The 22,382-nt window shown below is 36.9% G+C and overlaps 1 protein-coding gene across 3 annotated transcripts in view; it reads right to left on the reverse strand.

The window, feature by feature from the left end:
* Nucleotides 1–353: 353 nt before the first annotated feature.
* ELF2 (E74 like ETS transcription factor 2) overlaps nucleotides 354–22,382 on the reverse strand; it is a 59,305-nt gene continuing 37,276 nt past the window's right edge. The window contains exons 1-7 of one of the 3 annotated variants that reach the window (XM_070948306.1): nucleotides 20,866–21,012; nucleotides 9,910–10,023; nucleotides 8,741–8,914; nucleotides 8,189–8,278; nucleotides 5,266–5,458; nucleotides 4,628–4,969; nucleotides 354–2,077 (exon numbers count right to left, since the gene is read on the reverse strand). In XM_070948306.1, the coding sequence (XP_070804407.1) occupies nucleotides 1,450–2,077; nucleotides 4,628–4,969; nucleotides 5,266–5,458; nucleotides 8,189–8,278; nucleotides 8,741–8,914; nucleotides 9,910–10,023; nucleotides 20,866–20,923 (1,599 nt within the window). In that variant the 5' untranslated portion in view covers nucleotides 20,924–21,012 and the 3' untranslated portion in view covers nucleotides 354–1,449. Of the gene's footprint in view, nucleotides 2,078–4,627; nucleotides 4,970–5,265; nucleotides 5,459–8,188; nucleotides 8,279–8,740; nucleotides 8,915–9,909; nucleotides 10,024–14,535; nucleotides 14,557–20,865; nucleotides 21,013–22,382 lie in introns of those variants that run through there. The other 2 variants (XM_070948307.1, XM_070948305.1) reach the window with 2 other exon arrangements.

Below are 22,382 nucleotides of genomic sequence, written 5' to 3' on the forward strand. Positions count from 1 at the left end.
CTTTTTCAAGGAATCCCATTAACCTCCTATGAAGCTGGCTATTGCAACTCTTAATTCATTTTGGAACTGTAAGACAGTATAACACAAGTGTAAAGACAATTCCAGTCACCCAATTACCACTGTTAATGGTTTAAATTAAATTATCATACAAGTTCATTCCATTGTGTTATCAACTAGATGTTGCTCCTATTTTCAGTAGAAGGACTGAGATCATTAACTTAATTCTTTGGTATATTTCCAATTCTGTACTATTTCTAAAACTAAGTTTTGAGAACTGAAGTAGAAAATTGTGTAGCAATGTTATCTGGATGAATACCAGAGGCACATTAAGGCTTGGAATAAAGAGACACCAATTTTAAATTTCATTATCTGTATTTCAGTAAAACCTACTTGAATACACTTTGAAACAAGAGTACAACAAAATAGAATATACTTTAAATGTTGAATATACAAACTATTATAGTTCATTCTGAACACTGGTACTTTCCTCTAACTTCAACTAAAAAATATACAAGCTTTTAATCTACCTGACAAGAGTTCATGCCAAGCGTGACCTTTCAAGTGACAGAGTAAAAGCTGAAATTGAAATGTATGCACAGATGTCCAGGCGAAGTGGGTGATCCAAGCAGCAAGAGGCTGAACAACCTCTGGCCGCTTGGACCCCAATTAAGAAACCAACAGACTTGACTACCATACAAAATATGTTACATGTAATTCTATAACAATACTGTGCTAGGTATAAGATTTTTTTAAAAAAATTGTTTTAATAAAAAATGCTTTACACAAAGAAGCCTTTAGCTTATTTCAACAAAGGTAACTGAAAATCAGTCTAAGGCTTTTGTTTTAAAATCTGCTTAAGCTGCATGGGACAAAAAAATTCTCTAAGTCTTCGACTTCTTGTAAGAAGTTCTTTAATTCTTTCCTTATTCACATTCAAGAATACCTAGTAGCAGAGTTTTTCACATAGCACCAGTTGAACACTGTGAGTACACAGTAGTAATTGCTGGTATGCATATTCAAATGCATCAAATGTGTTTTGTGTAACAATGAGCCTCTTCTAGATGCCCCCTCCATCTACATAAGCCAAGACCCTCACAGAACCAGTTTAGTGTTCCATGTCTTAGTGTAACTGGTAATGCAGTGAGCCTCCTGAGTGCTCACCCGCTATTCCCTTCGGCTCCAGCAATTTTCTTTCTTCATCAGCTTAACCCTGATATACAAGAGGCAATTGTGTCAGTGTGTAGATCTAGTTCAATTCCCACTGAAACATGGGACATTATTTTGCTTCCAGTAAATTTCTAATATATGCATAACTATTAACAATTTTTTAAAAAATCAGTTCTTTCAACTTCTTGTTTGTGTCCAATTCCCTGGCTTCCTATGTATGTCAGTTTGCTTAATTCCACAATGGTCTATGTAATTAATGTTCACAGCTGCTTTTTTTTTTTTTCATTTTTCGCATGTTACTATTCCTTCTGTTTTCACTTGTACAGGTAGAGCAATAGCAGAGGGTGTACTAACAACGACGACGTGAGTGACTGTTTTGGTTCCATCTGCTGGTTTCTCTTCTTGTACTAGTTGCAGGGTCTTGATCTCCCGTTCCTGCTTTAAAGCCACTGCTTCAGATTTGACCTCTGGACTTTTTATAACTGCACTAATTACCCTGGGTGGAGTATGGCTACTTGCCTGCTGGGCAGGCATTGATAATCTCATCACTGGTGTCCCGTGGGCTAAAGATACTGGAGTAAGTGCTCTCACAGCCAGAGGTGTTCCAACTATGTTAATACTCCCTGTCCCTGGCAAACCAGTTTTTGTTTGCAACTGGCATTGTGCAAGTTGTGTAGCAGGGATGGTGATTATTTTTGTAGGCTGCATTGTGATTTTCTCTCCATTTTCAGCAGATGATGGCATCATTGTAGGGATTGTTTGGATAACTACCTTTGGGGTTGTTGCTGTTGTTGGGCTTGTGCTGGTAATCAATGGTGACCCTGCATTTACTGACTGCACTGCAACAGTTGATATTTTCTGTCCCAGAGATGTCATTACAACAGGCACTTGCATAGCCACCCGAACAGTTCTGTTAAATAGATGAAGATAAACACTACATGAAGACCAAAAATTTGTGTCAGATACATGCTTTAACTGAATAAAAGACCTTTTAATCAAAAGAAACAATTATTATATTTTATAAATCTGACATAAAGGCAAAAGTTTCTTCCACTACCCCAATTCCAAACTGAATTCTTTGAAGTTTCAGAAGTTACTTTATCACTCCTTAATGCTACTAAAAGAAAATGGGACATAAGTGTAACAAAAAACAGAACAAAGCAAAACAAAACATTGTCATTTTAGATTAGCCCAACAGTTGTTTAAGTTGACAAATCCTTAGGGAAGGGAAGGGAAGGGAAGGGTAGGGAAGGGAAGGAAAGGGAAAGGGAAAGGGAAAGGGAAAGGGAAAGGGAGGGGAGGGGAGGGGAGGAAAGGGAAAGGGAAAGGGAAAGGGAAAGGGAAAGGGAAAGGGAAAGGGAAAGGGAAAGGGAAAGGGAAGGGGAAGGGGAGGGGAGGGGAGGGGAGGGGAGGGGAGGGGAGGAAAGGGAAAGGGAAAGGGAAAGGGAAAGGGAAAGCATTTAGGAAGGAAACGGTAAGAGATCTACAAACAAACAGACTTTCTTTTCAAAACAACTTTTCCTGAGGTCCATGACTGCACATAGTTCTTCAAAGTTGTAGGTATGGGCCCAGAATCCTCCAAAAATTGCTTCAGGTAATCCTCGACTTATGACCAGTCCATGTAACAATTGTTCAAAGTTACAATAGCCTTGGAAAAAATGCTTCATGGATTGTAAATCACTTCCAACTGTCGCAATTTTTTTTTTGGCGACTTCTGTGCCACGCAATCGTAAGATTGTGAACTGAGCACTTGACAACCCAATTCCACTTAATGGCCGGTTACCGAATGCCCAACAATCATCTAATCACCGTTGACAATCTTCCCTACTGGCTTTCCTAGAAAGTCAACGCTTTCAATTTCAGCAGGGAGAAAATTTTCAGCCCATGAATAAAGAGACACTCGTGTGTAGCCTGCACTGGGACCTCCCAGGGCTCTGATGCACTCTGTGCTCCTTATCTTATTGCTGCCTGTCCACTATCACACTGAAAATACTCCCTGCAGAACAGAGACAAAGCCTCACTTCAGGAAGGTGAATGGGTATAGAAGTGTACACACATGTAGGGGAAAGAAAAGGCAGAAAGTGGGAGGAGAGTGTATGCATGTGTATGAGAGAGAGACGTGATGAGTTTGGGAGTGAGCAATAATAGCTGAATAAAGCGGGGAAGAGGGCAGGGAGGAGGAAGACTAATTGGAGGGCAAAGAGAAAAAGGGCAGGAAAAGGAAGGGGAAGGGAGTGTCACCCTTTGTCACTCTTGGGCTTCCTCCAGCTCTGCTGTCCCTTTCCTGCCATCCAGGCCAAAGGCATACATGCCTTGGGGGGGGAGGGGGGGAGTTAGTACTTCCCAAAAGCAGCACTTGAAAATAGCAACCGTCTCAACTGTTTCTCTGCTGGGAAATGGGGTTCCTTTCCAAACTCATTCTAGCAAATTCCTGTCACTCCTCAGCAGGTGTGTGGAGATTTAGCATGCTTGCATTTCAGAAGGGAGGCTTTTCAGCACCAGAGCAGATAGACAGCAGTAAGGTAAAGAGGCTCAGCACAGGAAGTGTGCTGTGGTTGGCAGGGAAGATTTTCAGCCCCTGAGCAGATAGAGACTCAGACATGGCCAGCATTAGGCCTCCCATGATCTCCGCCAACCTAAAGCACCCACATCTTGCCTGAGACTCCACTTAACAGCCTGTGAGATTGCTTAACAACCAGGAATGCTGGAATTGCACTTGTTGGGTGAAGAGGTCATGTGATGTCTCACTTAATGACTGCTTTGCTCAACAATTGGGTTCTGGTCCCAATTGTGGTTGCTAAGTTGATGACTACCTGTATAAGAACTCTAAACAATATCACAAAAGCAAAACAATAAAAATATTTCTGGAAATAATTATGTAGCATATTTGGTTTTTTTAAAAAAATACAGAAATGACTTAAATTTAATTTTTGCCCCAATTTAGCATAACATATGGCCCTTGACCTAGACCAGAGGTCTGCAACCTTAAATACTCAAAGAGCCATTTGGATCCGTTTCCCACAGAAAAAAAAACACTGGGAGCCACAAAACCCTTCCCATGCCTCACTATTTCTTGAGCGGCCACAAAAGTAGCATATGTAGTTGAATTAAATGTTTTGTTTTCTTCTGAAACTTTTCTTTTCTTTGATTTATCCATGGTTGGCCTATCGGGGGTTGAAAAGCTCAATACATCGCGTGCCGGTGAGTATTGCACATTGGTGGTTGCGATGCATATTTTGAGTGACAGGGAGCCACAGCAGAGAGGTGAGAGCCACATGCAGCTCCAGAGCCGCAGGTTGCTGACCCCTGACTCAGACCAGTGTTTCTCAACCATAACTTTGAATACATGGACTTCAACTGGCTGGGGAATTCTGAGAGTTGAAGTCCATATATTTTAAAGTTGCTGAGGTTGAGAAACACTGACCTAGACTACTCAGTATGTAAATCATATTGCACTCACCTGGGAGCAGTTGTTGCTGAAACGGTAGTTGTGGTGGGTGAACAAGATGACATTTCATGTCCAGATGAGGAGATACTCACTCTGGCAACAGATTTCTCTGATCTTGTGCAGGTCAATTGAGAAGTGCTTTTTCCTGTGCGAGCAGAACTCGCTGTTTTTAAGAGGTTTTCTGCAGACAGTGATACACGTTCCAATGATTTCTCATCAGTGGACATGGATAAATCTTCACTGCCGCACTCACTTTTGTCATCAATAACAACAATATTTTTGGGCATTTCCTTGAATTGATATACTAGCCTTTGTCCTTCAACTTTTGCTAGAATTCCTCTTTGATAATAGTATCTGAAAGAAATACAAAAGTGTAGAACATTAACCTAAATAAACTATTTCCATTAGGAACCTTTAAGTTACTTCGTTCATAAAAGTGGTGTCTCAATTTTTTCTACCTAAAGATACATATCAGTACTTAATTTTAGAAGGCAAATGAAGTAAATAATATTTTCCTTAGGAGTGAAAAAAATGGAATGTTAGTTTAAGAGCATTAAAAAGGTTGTAGAGAAAGCATGATACCCATATTAGTTTAAAAAAACATTTTCAATATTTTCATCTCATTTTTTTTCTTCATTTTTTTTCTTTACCTCAAGGCTCTTCCCATTGTCTCATAGTTCATATCAGGCTTGTTCTTGTGTTTTCCCCACAACTTGGAAACTGCTTTGGAGTCCACGAGTTTAAAAATGCCTTTTTCTCGCTGAGTCCATTTGATATATCGAGGGCAAGTATTTTTATCTTGAAGTAAATCCAGAAGGAATTCCCACAAATAGGTTGTATTTCCTATTTGCAAAACATATATTTCAGCAAATCAAAGAGCTAATTACCTCCAAACAAAATCATGCAAATAGCCAACATATTGGAATAACATTTAATTGCTATGTTACATAGTGTTTTTATAAAAGCTAGGCATATATTAAATATATTTTCAAAATGGGCAGAAATCAATTTTTGGAAGGAGTAGTTAAAGACAGTTTTGTACTTATTTACTTATTTAAAATGATATAGCAAAAGTACTGAGAGCTTTCTAGAGTAGAAATTTGCTATGTAATTTTTAGTATTTTTCCAATAATCCTGAAAATGCATTTGTAATTTCCTAAATGAACATCCCATATTTTTACTTTTGGAATGAAAGCATTATTAATTATTGTCATTTAAAAATAATTTTATACATAAATAATCAAATAAAGGTGCTGATAACAAAAAATGTTGAAATTTGATGTTATTTAAAAGATCTCATCTCTTTGCCAAAATAATAAACTAGTTAGCATCAAATTTCTGATAAATTTAATAGAAATATGTATCAAAAGAATACATTGTTTAAAAAGCTTATGTAGTTCCCAAGAATACTAATAACTTCAAGATTAAGTAGTTAATTTTTTTTCAAAGCAAAGTATATTCTACTATTCTTATATCAGCAAAAAAAAAAAAAAAGAAAAGAAAAAGGAAAAGAAAACAAGCACTCCAACTCATTTTTAGCAAGATTTCTAAGCAGCAAGCCAAAAATGAAGGTCATTCTCAGATCTTTTTTTTAAAAAGGCTCCCATTCTGAATATATGTGGCTATATTAAGAAATAGCCAAATACATATGTCTTAATACCACTTTAAATTTGAGGGTAGGGATAGGTAGGATACAGGTTTTTCTCTAAACAACTAATGTATATTAGACAATATAAAGGTCTAAGTATACAATGCAATACATGTAATGTAAAATGTAATATATAATATACAAAATGTAATATACAACAGCTACCACATATCTACATATACCAACCTCTTAGTAATAAATATATAAAGACTCCTTAGCAAAATATCAGAATTTGCAAATGATAACCTGGGGAAATTAGAATAAACTTTGTGGCCAGTGAAGTGTCTTTCTCCCAGCTATTAATAGAATGTATCATCTCAACCATCAAAAAACACTAAAACAAATATTACAACCTTAAATAACTATTAGAGACAGATACGTGATGAGATGAAATAAATACTGTACCAATGACCAACTGAATAAAGTTAATACACAGGCACACAACCTGTAAACAGTGTGCAACAACAAAAAGCCAATCTGTAGATTCCCATAGGTGCTCAGAATAATCTCACCAGTAATCACTCTGCAACTATTAAGCAAAAGTGAGGTCTTATTACAGACAGACTGGTGAATCCATGGGCAGATGCCTATCGTTTTTGTATCAAAATGCAGAACAAGTCTGCTTTCTGTTGTATTTTTTTAAAAAACTTCTCATTCTGGTCTTAACAGTCCTCGTATTTCTGAAACACTAAATAGATCCAGTCCTACTTAGCTTTAAGCAAGATTGCCTGGATGCTGTGACTCTCCGGGAGATACAAGTAACAGCAGTACCCTCCACTCAACTGTCCTTGAAGGCCAATACAGGAACATTCCCTACCTGGAGAGATAATGCCCTTGTGACTCTGGAAACACAGAAACAACATAGCATGTGCTTCTCTGTATTGCAGTGCCTGTATTACAGAGACATTCATACTAGCTTTGTCTCACCATTATTGCATACATACATACCCAAGGTGCACATGACAATTTGAAACCTCCCTGCTGCTTTCAGCTACTAATCCTGCTACAGCATACAATGCTGCCAGGTTCTGCGCAGCAGCACTGAAAATCTATCAGACCTGTGTCATAAAACAATCTTAATGAATACCTAGTTCATCATACCAGAGTGCTCTATACCTGGTAGATTTAGTTTGCCACATATTAACCCTACACCCATCTAATGCTCCTACCCCTCCATTTAGATTTCTTTCCGAGTTTGATTTTTAAATATAAAATTTTATATTTTGTAGCTTTTTTATAATAATAATAATTATATAGACTCTAATATATTTTCTATGCTTTTTAATTGATTGTACCCCACCCTTCATAGGCTGGTCTTTGACTGTAACAAATATGTGACAGAATTAATAGCAATAAGGAAATAATTTTATCAACTATATGAAAATCAGAAAACAAGGGGGAAAGAGCTTTAACACCCCTAATTTGCAATCTCATTCTAAATTTCCATTTAGAGATCTTGAAACAACCTATTTCTGCTGGAATGAAAAGGGACCTACAGGAAACTTTGTGGAAAACTAGTGGGATGTGTTGGTTAAAATTTTGGACTCCGGTTCAAATACAGCCTCAACCATCGAGGGTCCCTAAGTGACTTTGAGCAAGTAATTTTCTCTCAGCATAACCTAAAAGTCAGACACTAATCAACAGTAATAAATACTCTGCTAATATGCTAAATGCTACTGTAAATCTTCAGCAGAAGTATCACATTTCAGCTGGGAAAAAATCACATTGCCCAAGCCACATACAGACAGAAATGTATACCAGAAATCAAAACTTTTAACAGAACCTTAGTTGATTAGGGGGGGAAAGCGTGAAAACTCTAAAAGACCGGCTCCAATTGGTCTTTATTGTTAAGCATTAGTGCTATGGGGAATATGTTTTCCTAAATATTTCACAATATTTAAAATAAAATATAATTAGCATATTACCTTTGCCCTCTCTTGCCTTCTTTTTTATACCCAAGTCTGGAGATGAACTGCAAATGGTTGATGGCACTTGAGATTTTGGCTTACGGCCAGCTGCAGTGAAAGAATAATAAAAAATAGTATTTCTCACCTTCAGTTCTCTCAGAGTTTAGTTTAACAAAAATAAATCATTAAGGCTGATCTTATGCAGCTTTAGAAATACTGATGCAGAAGGTTAATATTTCCTACTTGCAATTTAGAACACTACTCCATCACCGTAGGAAAACAATACAGTGCAAGTACAACCATAATTATAATCACATCTGATGTATTCAATCAATCAAGGGCCATTAAGCCTCATCTTGAAAGTATTTATTTTAAGTAAGCATTTACAATTGTTTACTGACAACTCAATCTTTAACCAGTTCCAACCAAATACTAACCAATGGAAAAGTACCAATGTAAAAATATCAATCTGAATAGCCTTTCTAGGCAAATGATCATATAGAAAATATGCCGTGGCTCACTGAACTGTTCTGCTACTTCTAGTTATCATACAAACGTTACATGAAGTACCTTTCTTTTTTTTCATGGGCTCATGGATTTCTGGAGAAGTTTGTGAAGGAGATGCATCCATTGGTTCAGATTCTTCAGTGGATACTTCCACAACTGTTTCTGTGATTACGTCTGGTCTCATTGCAGCATGGATGAACTCTGGAGTTGACACACAAGGCGGAACAAAAACTTCCACTAAAGAAAGCAAATAAATAAATAAATAAGGTAAAGGCTTTTTTAAAAAAAAATCCAGATTTTTCAAGTTACAAATAAACTAAATATATTCCAAATTTTGGAAGCATTCCCAAAAGGTGCCAAATGAAAAATAAAGTTTTCTCATCATTCATTTGCATTCAGTTCCTAGAATACCCACAAATAATGTGGTGCTGCCTTTATTATGACACAACATGGTTAATTGTTTTCAGTATTGGAAAGTTTGTATACTAAATTACAGCCTGGAAATAACTGTGTTCTGTATGACATTCATTCATTCATAAATTTAAAAAACTAGGATTTTTTTATTGAAATGAACCACAATTGTTCGCTAAATATTCATTTCAGCTAATCCCTGGATATTATAGTCTAGTTTGTTCCTCATTAGCATATCACTTCCTCCCATTTTATAAACTGTGTCACTATCACTAGATACAAACCACAAATTGCATGTAAAGGTAATAATTAAATCTACAATGAATGTGGATAAATTTAACCTGATGATACAAACAGAAAGAAAATTGTAACCAAGTACAAGAAAACATTGTTTTCTGCTGGCTTCAGTTAAGAAAAACTGAGATAGATTTATTAATTGATGTACAGATCAATCTAAAGTGATACTTATTAGGTGGAATTTTCTGGAAACAGAAAATGTGCAGTGTATGTTCCAAATAGCTATAATCATACAGTAATTATGAATTACATCAACATTCTTTTCATGCAGTAATGCAATATTGCACTGGGTAACATTACATACCACATGCAGTATACAATTTGTAGACCAGTTTTAGGAACAAAATTACTCATGACCTATGAGCAGAAAGGTATAATTAAATACTAACTGATTAATATTCCTCCCCTCTCATCCGAATTAAGATAACCTGAAGGTCTGAAAACATTTATACTGAATATTACCCAGGGGCTAGCTATGTGGTGAAAATAATAAGACATTTAACTGGTCTGATTGATTCACATACCTGGACTTCTAGCATCTCTTAAGCAGGTTGGAGATTCCATATGAAGCAAGGCTTCTGCTGCTTCAATTGTCTTATCTGAACAGTGCACATTGCTGCCATGAACAGATGCTTCCACTGTAAAAAAATAAACATTTGACAGATATTGTGAGCCAGAAGTTTCATATGCCATATAATTTTATTTATACACATGGTTGTAGACAAAAATATATATTAGATGTATATTCTCATTTTTTGACATTAGAGTGTATTACTTTCTTTTACAAACCTCAAATCTAAAATCCAGTGGTTAAGTTATCATACTAAGCCAAAACCAAACCAAGCACATGATAGCTTAGAGAAGTAGAAACCTAGTTTACTTAGTTCTAGAAAATTAAGAGAAAAATGTACATTCTGCATAAAGTTTATCATTCAAGAACAGCCTACTTTATTCAGTCTCCTCTAGAATAAACAAACAAGCAAAAAAAATAGTTAACATACTGAACAACCGTATGAAAAGGTTGAACCATTCCTGGTCAAATTGTATGCTTTAAAGAATTCCTAAAAAGTTGAACTGACATAATTTATGCATGTTACAAACATATACTTTAACTGGGGTGTCTAGACTTTTGCAGTCAACTCTTATATCCAACATTCAATCCATAAGAATATATATTTATAGAAGTAGTCCACAAAGATGTGCCAGTAGTGTAACATACATTGTGGAGTACTAAATCATAAGATTAGTGATGTCAAATTTAAAAAAATAGGACTGTTCAATCGATCCCCTAAGAGACATGCATATTTGCATTTAAAAGGTAATCTATAAGAAATTTTAGAATTCTAATTGCCTATTTACATTATTATGTTTAATCATTATTTCAAAAGAACTAACTTAAGCACATCCTGATCCTTATCTTCTTTACTGTTCACACTCCTAAGCAAATAAATCAAAGATTAAGGTCCTAAATCCTAATACCAAGTATATCAATTGTAGTAATCTGATTAAAATTTAGATTATGATAAGTAACCTATTCTGTATTAAAGTTTTTTTCTATATTAATTCACTAGCCAGTTTAATTTCTGTTTATAAAAATGTGAGGACTAATCTAATTTCAAGGGCATAAAAAGCAAAGATGTTGACTTTAAATTATCTGTACAAATGTAGAGATGGGAATAATCAATGCAGCATTTTTTCTTTTATTGGGGGAAAAATCTCCTGTCCTCTTTCATCTTTTATTTTCTCCACATACACACTAGATTTATTCAACTCACACCATTCCTTAAAATCCAAATCCAAACTGCAATTTTGTTCATTTAAATGTAAAGTTGTACCCTGATTTTTATTCAGAAACTTTAACATGGCAACTTCTGAGGAAATCAATGCAGATAAAACAGAAACTGATGCAGATTTTAATGTGGATTTTTTAATTTATTTTTTTTAATGCCAGATTACAAAGGTGATATGGGGAAAGATGTTGTGGACCTGAAAATGGGTTTAAAAATATCAGAATACAAGAATGATATGGAAAAAGATACTGCAATGTATTTACAAATAAAACCACCTGATGTCTTAATAATTAAAAGGGACCTACAAACAATAAATCAAAAGAGTGATCTGAAAGTCTTCTGTTGGATTTATAAAAAGGGACATATTAAACTAATAAATTGCTCCTGAAAGGGACAAAGAAAGAAATCAGCTTGTGGAACATTATTTGATGGGTTTAAAGATTTTTAAAAATTAAACAAAAGGAATTTAAAGTGGACATTTGATCAGGGTTAATATATTGTGATTTCTGGTAGATATTAATGGAATTTCTTTTTAATAAGCACTGAATGACAAGATTTAAAAAATCTATAAAAAGAGAAAAGTGATAAATTGGAATACAAAATGGACTTACTAGATTATGGTTAAAATGTTGTATGTTACAATTTCTGGTAGTTCTTAGGAGATTTTTGCCATTTATAACTAAATTACCAGTTTTTATTACAGGTAGCTCTCAACTTACGACAATTGAGCCCAAAATTTATGTTGCTAAGTGAAACATTTTGTTAATTTTGCCCCATTTTATGACTGTTCTTCCCACAGAACACAAAACTGTCATAAATATGAATATGAACCAGTTTCCAAGCATCTGAATTTTGATCATGTGACCATGGGGATGCTGCAATCATTTTAAGTGTGAAAAACAGTCATAAGCCACTTTTTTCAGTGCTGGTGTAACTTTGAAAAGTCACTAAATGCACTGTTATAAGTCAAGGACTACCTTATATTATTAATAAGGGATAAGATAGCATAAGGTATCTATTGAAATCAGTGGTGAAATTCAATTTTTTTTACTACCGGTTCTGTGGGCGTGGGTTGGTGGGCGTGGCAGGGGAAGGATACTGCAAAATCTCCATTCCCACCCCACTCCAGGAAACGATATTGCAAAATCCCCATTCCCACCCCACTCCAGGGAAAGGATATTACAAAATCCCCATTCCCTCCCCACTCCTGGGGGAAGGATATTGCAAAATCTCCATTCCCACCCCACTCTGGGGCCAGCCAGAGGTGGTATTTGCCGGTTCTCCAAACTGCTCAAAATTTCTGCTACTGGTTCTCCAGAACCTATCAGAACCTGCTGGATTTCACCCGATTGAAATTTTAGAGAAGATGTTAAGTTATTGAAATTATATATTCTCATCTGGAGAGAAGGGAAAGTTATCTTTTTAAAATCTTTGTTTCTTACATTTTACTTTCTTTTTCAATCTTTTTGTATTTCTTTTTCTTTATATATTCACATAGTTTGTATTAGTCTTATATCTTTAAATCCTTAAAATCATCTCAAGAAAAATTTGTAACGTACCTTCAATTATTATTTTAAAACTGATTTTTCACTAAAGCAAGACCTTTTTTCCACTAAATTAACATTTGCCTCAGTATATTGTTTATGCTATATTTTGTTTGCTTACTTAAAAAGGGGAAATAGTTAATGGCTAATATTTAAGGTCCAATATCACTAAAAACACCTTACTTTATAAAATATTTGATATTGAACAACCAATACATAAAAAACACATAAAAAATTTTGGTCTTATATCAATGTAAACTGTTAAAATCAGCAGCAAATAGTAACACCTGCTGCATATTATCTATACACAAGAAGGTGTACACAAACACATTCACATTCTCTTTCTCTCTCCACTTGCTCTTTCCATTTATGGAAATCTATTCAAAGCTAAATCCTTCCAGCTGAGCTGTCAACATCTAAAGATATCTTTAGAATAAGCTGGATCATTTATCAGCAGTGCTGGGGAAACTAATGAGGATTCAACTGGTGCCTCGTTATTAAAACTGTTAACTATTCTGTTAACTTCAGAATTCTAAATGGAATATTAGACAAGAAAAAAGCCTTTACTCATGGCCTGTTCAGATCCAAATCATGTAACAAAGCTGCCTCAGAAAGAATCATGGAAGAATATTTAAATAAACAACCCCTGTTTTTCTAAAACAGTTTATGGTATCAGTTATTATCATTACCCAAGAGCAAGGTTTCAAAACCAACTCTCCAACTAGTGGAGATGAAGGCAAATAACCGTTATGAAAAATGGAAAAGGACAGACCTATATGCATGCAAAGCTGCCATTCTTTTCAACTATTTAGAATAAGATGGCTTTTAGCATGCATTATGATTATTAGATACTGTTTCAAGAGGTTTATCTCTAAATAGCAGCTAGAAATAATTCAATAATCATACAAACCGCATGCATCTGATAAAATTAAGAAAGTAGAGCTTTCTGTTAGCTAACTATAAATAATATTACTCATCAAATATAAAAGAGCCTATAGGGAAATGAATAGCCATCATCCTTATCCAAAAGGAGAATCAATTTAGAATTAGTTACTAGGAAAAAAGTATAATACTTTCAAGAAAAAGTTCTTAAGATACTCTTCCAAAGCTTACTACTTTGCATTTGGGAAGGTCTTTATCATTCTAGACAGTTTTACCAATATTTATAAAAGCTTTTTGAAAATGTTACACTAGGCCAAGACTACTCTCCAAATTCTAATAATGTGCCAATGCAACTAAATTCTACATAAAGAAATCTGTACAAACTTGTTGGCCAAATCTCACATGAATGAATGGCAAAATTTATGAAAAAGAACTTATAAGAATTAGGAAGTCAATTTTAAAAAACCCTAAAGCACAAATATATTGTCATTTTACCACAGAAATATTTATTTTAATGCCTAACAAGCAGAAAAATGTAGATTTTGTTTTTATTCCTCAAAATGAGAGCTAAATGATTGCCATAGATTAATCACACATGTTTAGATCTTCCTTGTTTACTCACCACAGAGAACCAGAATTAGGAAAGATGGAGAATGAGTTGAACCATTGATCTGCTAGGTTCAATTTAACCATATTTACTAAATATAACTATAGTGATTGTATTTACAATGCATTCTAAGCCACAATAAAATAAACTAATTAGCATTTAGCACAATCCATATTTGATTTATTTGGAAGCTATTTGGAAGCTTTTGATTTGGATGTAATGGGAAACTATAATTAACTAAATCTTCCCATTTTACAGAGTCCTGAACTTAAAATGATCACTAACAGAGACCATTCAGTTACAAGGGACCATCTCAGAGGTACTTACAACCCAGTTCTGAAATTCCAATGGCCAGGATCCCCCATGATTACATATCAGGCTTTCGGCAACTGGTCCACATTTACACCTGTTGGCAGCATCCCAGAATCACATGATTGCATTTTATAACATGTTTGCTGAAAATTGTCATTTACTCAAGAAGAGAATCTCTACTGTCAGGGTGCCTACCCTCTGGAACTGATTAATCCATATTAAATTGTGTCGCCTCGCCTCCAGTCTTACAAGGCAGATGAGCAGTTTCTAAATAAGATACAGTGTTTCCTGGAAAATAAGACCCTGTCTTATATTTTTTTGAATCCTGAAATAAGCACTTGGCCTTATTGTCATGTGCTCAAAAGCCCACTTGGGCTTATTATCAGGGGATGTCTTATTTTGGGGGAAACAGGATATATAAATTAACTAACCATTCTGTGATCCCACAAAAAATTAAGGTGAACACTTAGACTTATGGAAGAATCACTACTTTCAATTTGAAGTAAATTAAATTATTTGATTTGGAACCAGTGTGTGTATTCTCTTCTAATGTACGCTTGAACAAAATAAACAGACAGGTATTATCAAACTCCCTGTCAATTGATACTGTATTCTTACCAATAACAAGGCATACTAATAATATTAAATGAAATATCAAGTAACTGTAATGATATATATTAAATATGCAATAATGCAGCTTAGCATTATATATAAATTTCAATTATTTAATCAAGACTTGTAGAGTCTTGTTATCCCACTGTTATCCCTCAATTTACCAGAACAGATCAAGGCTAAAAGACAGCTTGCTTTAGGCTACACATTTAAGACAGATGGTATCTGAAAAATAAACTACCAAAGTGTAGGGCAGCTTTTAGCTACTACTTTAGATTTTAATCTCAGATTAATAGATACTTCACCAGAAATGTTAATTATAATAGCCTAACTATTAATTGCAGTATAATTAGTAACAAGAGTATTGTAGATGCAGTTTACAAACAAGAAAAAGTTCGAAGAATGCATTTTCCAATAAAAATATCTAAACATCGGTATCAATATAATTGGTATAATGCCTCAATTTTTCAGAAGATATTATTCTATTACCACAATAATTAAATTCAAAGATACAGGACAATTTTTAAATCATATATTTAAATTGGTATCCATATGCATCCTATGAATGATACCATATTAAAACATATTAAAACATGTATGTTTTAATCACTGCATACTACTGTGAGGTTTCCCTGTATATTTGAATAAGGGGAACAAGAAAGCACAATCTGTTTGATTAATTACAGGCAAGCCCCTAAAATATGTTTTTAAAACTTTGATAGTTATCTCCATTGCTATTGCTGATATAATACAATACTTGTACAACTACACATGAATCCAAAAATAACCAATTTAATTTTTTCCCCAATATTCCTCTTTGTTTCATAATTCTATTGTTGCTGTACTATTTATTTGAAACTAGAGGAACCAATTAAGAGTAAATGAGTATTGTGGATTAAGAGATCTAAACTTTGTCGTATTAACAATAGAATCATGGAATCTAATCAAGTTGCTCTGAGCCTCCTTGAGCAAATTTCTTAATGCTGTCATTAGGAATGTTTGTTGAAACAAACACTCAATAACAAAGCAAAAGGTCTGACCAAAATTGAAAATCTTATACCACATAATACTGAACATTTGTTAGCACAACTGAATATTAAATTTACCTCAAGTATTATGTATATTCAGAGGGAACTGGTATGTTTTATCAGTGATATATCACTTGACTCTTGATTGCTAAAGGGAGTTTTTCCAAAAAATGGCAGAAATATAATTTGATCCTTTGTCCAGATATGACAGCAATATTATAAAGTTGAACAGTATTGTAAATAATATACCACAGAATGGAACAAACTTTGGAAGTTTTAATCCTGAATAATTTATATTAAATTTCACCAATAATTCATACATTCAAAGTATGTTGAATTGGTGCTGGTAAACAGCTTAAAGCATTTATGTGCTAATCAAATTGTGGGAATTTGCTTCAATGTCTAGATAAAGTAAATCTGATGTAGAATTCAAATCTATCTAAAAATCCTGTCTAGACTACAATACATGGAATTGTGCTACATCCAAAATTAGGACTTTAGAGTTTATATTTTGACATATAATCTATGTACAATTCACATTAAACATAGCCTTGTTTAGTGACCAAATTGTGACTGGCAACTTGGTCATTAAGCAAAGTAGTGAAACATGATTTTACTTGTATTTTTCTTTGCTTTACAGACCTAGGAAAGTTGTAAATGTGAGGACTGATCATAAAGTTAATGCTGCCATGACTGTAAATAGTTGCTAAATGAGGCAATCACTAAGTGAGGCATACCTGCATGGTCTTAATGTATTGTTTTTCACTCACAGTCTCTCACTTTTTCCTTCTTTTAATGACTCGATTATGTTATCCAGCTATCTTTAAAGTTTAATAGATATATTTTGCTGGAAAATGGATATGAAATACCTTGCAGCAGCGGTCCCCAATCTTTTTGGCTCCATGGACAGCAGCGGTGGTGGCAGGGAGGAGGAGATGCTTTTGCATGTGCAACCTAATTCCGCGCACGCACAAATAAAGCTTTGGGTGGTCACCTACCGCTTGAACAGATCGGTTTCCAATGGGCCATGGACTAGTACCTGGAGGTTGGGGGACCCTGCCTTACAGTATTATAAACTTTTAATTAAGGCAACATTTGTAATTTATGTGTGTACTAAATGCTATTTTCTGTAATGCATTTTCTGTATTTCCTAAATGCTCAGAAAAGAGGGGTTTTGCAGAGGAAAGAATACAAAAGGAACTATAGTTCCTGAAAACATAAACAGGAAAAAAATATAGAAATCCATACTTATGGTGAGGGAAAGATGGACTAGGGGGGCAGGCTCTCTGACATAAACACCTGTATTTTGCAAATTCTTTCCTATGGAGGTTTAATTTAATGAATTCTATAAAACTGTTAAAATAACACAATTCTATTGTGTTTTAAGGATTTCAAGGATTTCTATTAATTATATTGTCTTTCTGTTTTTATTCTGTTTTTACTCTTTTGGACATTATTCCAGGTCTATGAATTGGGTAAGGTTAAAAATGTTAAATAAATGTATCAATGCAAAAAAAATCTGAAATACTGGGATCAGAAGTAGGTACTAGGATTAGTAGGTACTAATCCTAAATTCTAGGATTTGTACCGAAAAAGACAACAGAAGTTCGAACTCCAGTCCTAAAATATATTAAATGTCATACTAGTACAAGACCCTCTTCCCAAGCATCTTGACTGTATCTTCTGCACCATAAGTTTTCTAAAGACCAGTGGCATGCGGTTATGTCTAATTCACTAGCTGTTTTGCATAGTTGGAACTGGATGTTTGCATTCACTGCTCCATTTGCAACATATAGGAAAAGCAGTTATGAAAATTAAACAAAAATAAAAACAGATTAATATAACATTAGTTGCTTGTCATGGAAGCACAGAAATTCACTTCAGTGCACATACCCATTTTAAATGGGAAATAACTCTTCTAAAATAATTATAACCACAGCTTTAAAATCCTAAGAATGAGCAAGAAAATATGAATTCAATTAAATTCATATTTTAATCTGTGTTTTCTTATTCATGATTAATAAACTAAAGGCGTTAAAAATGGAGCATTATATGCACTGAAATAATTACCCCAGTATAAGCATTCAAATGAATAGCATTTGAAATTGGTGTTAAAATTCAGTTTTACAGAACAATTTTACCTGTTACTGACATCATCATTTTGTAGCCAGTCTACGTCTCTCCCAAACCATTCAGTTTTCCTGGTTTTTTTATGTTATATTTCACCCAGGGTCTCTTCCTTCTCTTTTTTTTTATTATTCTTCTTTTTTGTTCCTTTTTCCACCTACTGCTTATATCCACTCAATGAAAAACCATAGTCTTTTTACTACCAACTTGGTTTTGGATACGTTTCTATCATTTTCTCTTTAACTGCACATGGAAAACACTTATATTATGGGCAACCACTTCTGCAAAGTTTCTCTTCTAAGCAGGGTGGATAAAAATCAATGATTTTTTTAAAAAAAATCCAAAAAATTGGATTTTTTTGATTTAAATCGGATTTTTTTGATTTAAATCGGATTTTTTTGATTTAAATCAGATTTTTTTGATTTTTATTGAATTTATTTTAATAAAAAACTTTTGGGTAAAAATCTGTCGTAAGATAGTTTTCTATTTAAGATACATAAATAATTTAGTTTATTCAGCATGAAATGGAGCTTAGTTATGAAGCACAAGGCTGTATATTCTACAACACTGGGACTATCAGTGAGTCAACAGCAGGTCAAAGGAGTAGCAGAGATGACAGTTGCTCTTTAAAAATTATGATTTAAATCGAGTTGATTTAAATCAAGTCTTTTTACTAGTGATTTAAATCATGATTTAAATCGACTCGATTTAAATCAAATCCACTCTGCTTCTAAGATTTTAAATGCCTTTTATCCATTACTTGAGATAGCCAAGGCAGGAATCTCCTTTCACTTCATCCATCCAAAACAACTCCAAACTGAGAGAGAATGAGTAGGCCAAAGTCAACCAACAAACTTCCATGGCTTAGGATGGACTTGAGTTTAGTTTAATACCTTAACTACTGTTCTACACTGGCTCTCTTTGCCCTCTAGCTCTTAACTGTATGTTTCAATATATATTTTCTCTCTAGTAATTCAAGTATTTATAAAGTTTAATAATATTGCAATAAATCAGCCAATGAATTAAATCATCCTTAGGAACACAAACAAAGTGAAATAACAGGTATTTAATACCAATCTCTATTGCAAGATGCGGTTTTGCTACACAGAATTTTTTTATGAAGAGGGGATTGGCATTATACACCATTCCTAAAAGCCATGCACTCTTATTTTGTTCTTGGCAGGAGGCATTCATGTACAAGCCCTAGACAAAAAAAAAAATACCTAATTACAATATTCCTTTTGCACTTGTCTTTTAAAAGCAGTCCAATCATTTTTGAGCTTAAGAGGATTCATCAGGAATATTTTGCCCTGTAGAAGCCTACAATCAACCAACTCACACAAAAAAAAAAACAGGCAAGAAAAGAATGCGTTAATTCATATGCATGGGGATACAATCAAAAAACCTAACTTCAAAAATTGAAAAGGAGTCAGAAAGGAATGGAATAACCACCATTAAAGTTTATTCTCTACCGAACGGAACCAAAATATTTTTAAAAAACTGATCAAGGATGGATCAACATACGTTGATGAGCTACATCGTTTTAATCTGCACACAGAATAATTACGAGATCTAGAGAGCCACTTCAATTCTCCGCCTCTATCCCGCTTCACTCACACGAGCCCCGCCCTCACTTCCGTATTTACAATCCTTCCTCTTCCCTCCAATTCCGTGCTTGCATTGTCAGCGCACAGAGAGCCGCCGCTCAATTCTTCCTCCATGCCTATTGGCCTGAAGGAGAACAGCCCCGCCCAGCAAAGACTTCAGCATTCAGATTTCGAACATCCTTGGCAGACGATTGGCCAACGAGCCCGTCTCTCCCTCCCCTCACCCAGCGTACAGGGCTCCTGAGGGAGCTCCGCGCTTCCGCTATTTGGGGGGGGGGGGAGAAGGGGGGAAATGGATTCGGTCTCCTCAATAAAAGATAATCGCACACCGTTCGCACCCCCACCCACGAGAGCCGGACTCCCGGCACCTGTTGCCCCTGACACCCCGTGGCCTCAGGCGGTTCCCACATCCTCCCCGTGAGAAACAAAAGTTTAGCAGGCGGGCAGGACCGGGGAGAGGAAGGCTTCGAAGTCTCCGAAGCCCGCTCGCAGCGCCTCTTAATCATACACGGGAGAAGGAGGAGGAGGGGGGGGGGGAGAGGAGGCTTCCGCCCAGGAGACGCTGCAAGGAAGGCGCCGTTCCACTCCTGAGCATCCTGGCGCGGAATTGCAAGCGCTGCTCTTCCTGGTTCAGGCTCGAAAGGCAGCAGCAGCGGCGACGGGAACCCATACGCGCTCCCTTGCTTTGCCCCGACAAGCGGCGGCGGCGGCGCCCGCCCCAAACACGCACGGACGCAAAGCCCCACATTGCGGGCGCAGCGCGGTCAGGTTGCTAACGCGGACAGCACGCCAAGGTGATCACTTCCTGGATTCGTCCTCCCTCCATTACTCGGGCGCTAGTGCCGCCCCCGAGAAGAGCCCGCCAGCAGCGTGCGCAACCTCCCTCTCCGCCTGGTCCACCCTTCGCCGTTTCTTTTATTTTAGGCCGCCCTCCCCGCCGGAGAGCCCCGCCGGATCACGTCGCCGCTTACCGGCGCGGATGAGCAGATCGAGCTGATTCGTGGGCCCCTCATGCAGGGAAGTCGCCATGTTTATGCCGCTGGAGCGAGCGGCGGCGGCGGCTTCGCATTGACCCGCAGGGGCTTCCTGGCGCTCGGGCGCGCGCGCTCCGGCGCGCAGCCCCGCTTAAAACGACGGACGCGCGCTTCCGCCGCCACACCAGAGTCACCGGGGGCCCCGCTCGGCCGGAGCTTCCTCTGCACGCTCGCTCCCGGCCAGCCACGCCGAAGCCAGCGCTCGGCTCGCTTCTCGCCCTCCCGCGTGGAGCGGCAAGCAAGGGCCCGCGGAAAAGCGCTTCCTCTCAGGCAGGGCGCACGCGATCCTTCCGCCGCCAGCCTCGCAGACAGGAAGTGTCGGGCGGGCGCTCAGCTCGCGCCCTCCCCTCCGGAGCCAGAAGCGGGGAACGAGCGCGGCGGGTCAGGCAGGCGAAAGAGGCGAGGAGACGGCCCGCCAGCCTTGCCGCCTCCTCCGCTCACCGCCGCGGGAAGGGATCCACCTGCTCCCGAGGCTGCCCGGCTGAGCTTTCCATTTCAGGAGGTCCGGCGGAGCGCAAAGCATGGAGCTGCTCGCTTCTCCTTTACTTCTCGCATCTTCACGGATGGAGAAAGGACGACGACGTGGCCGCAGACGAAGAGCCAACTTTTCATTCTTTCTTCGGCGTGGACGCAGCTTCTTTGGCACGGTTGCCGCCTGCTCCTTCCCGTCTCTTTGCAAGGCGGCACTTGGCTCGCATCGTCGGCAGTTGTTCAAGCTTGCACCCCACGTTGTCCGGAGTTCTGGAATCCTGAAAGAGCCCGAATTCTGTTAAAGCGCTGCAGGCTGTGAATTGAGAGTTACATGACCGTGAAAGTGCCGTGCACTATTTTGTCTTAGTTAAGTCCCACGGTTCTGCAAGGTTACCACGACGCAGAAATCTCTTTTTTTCCCCAAGAACTGATGTTTCTTAAACCCATGATGTGAGCAATGGTAGCGGACCCGTGAGGAGGAAGCATAGTTACAATACAGTATTACAAACTGTCAAGTACAACAAGCAATTTTCAAAGGTGGTTGTGCTACTCCACTTTTTTTAAGCATACTTCATCCACTTTGTGTTTATTCTCTCCATTGTTGACAACAGTTGCTGACGAGTTTTTGTCTACATCAGCAGACATTCTGCACTTCATGCAAATTATTTGCATATTTTCTTACATGTAGCTTTTACCTATGACACAAAACTGATAGATGAAGTGAAATATTATGGAATTACATTCAAGAACGACTGCGGACTGTTTCAAATTCAGCCACTAATGCAGTACAGCCCATAACATGATATTGTAAACAGTATAGTATACACAGGTTGCAAACATATCAGTCACATGTTTTCCTACTGCTGACTCTTCCAATTTATGGTTTAACATGAATCCCTCCAAGTTATATTTGCTTTAATGCATTTTTCCTTAATATTACTGCCAGAAGTCTTACGAGAATTAACAAAACTCTTACATCAAAT

The sequence above is a fragment of the Pituophis catenifer genome, unplaced genomic scaffold, assembly GCF_029215685.1.
Source record: "Pituophis catenifer annectens isolate HBS135680 unplaced genomic scaffold, rPitCat1.0.hap2 SCAF_8, whole genome shotgun sequence".
NCBI lineage: Eukaryota > Metazoa > Chordata > Lepidosauria > Squamata > Colubridae > Pituophis > Pituophis catenifer.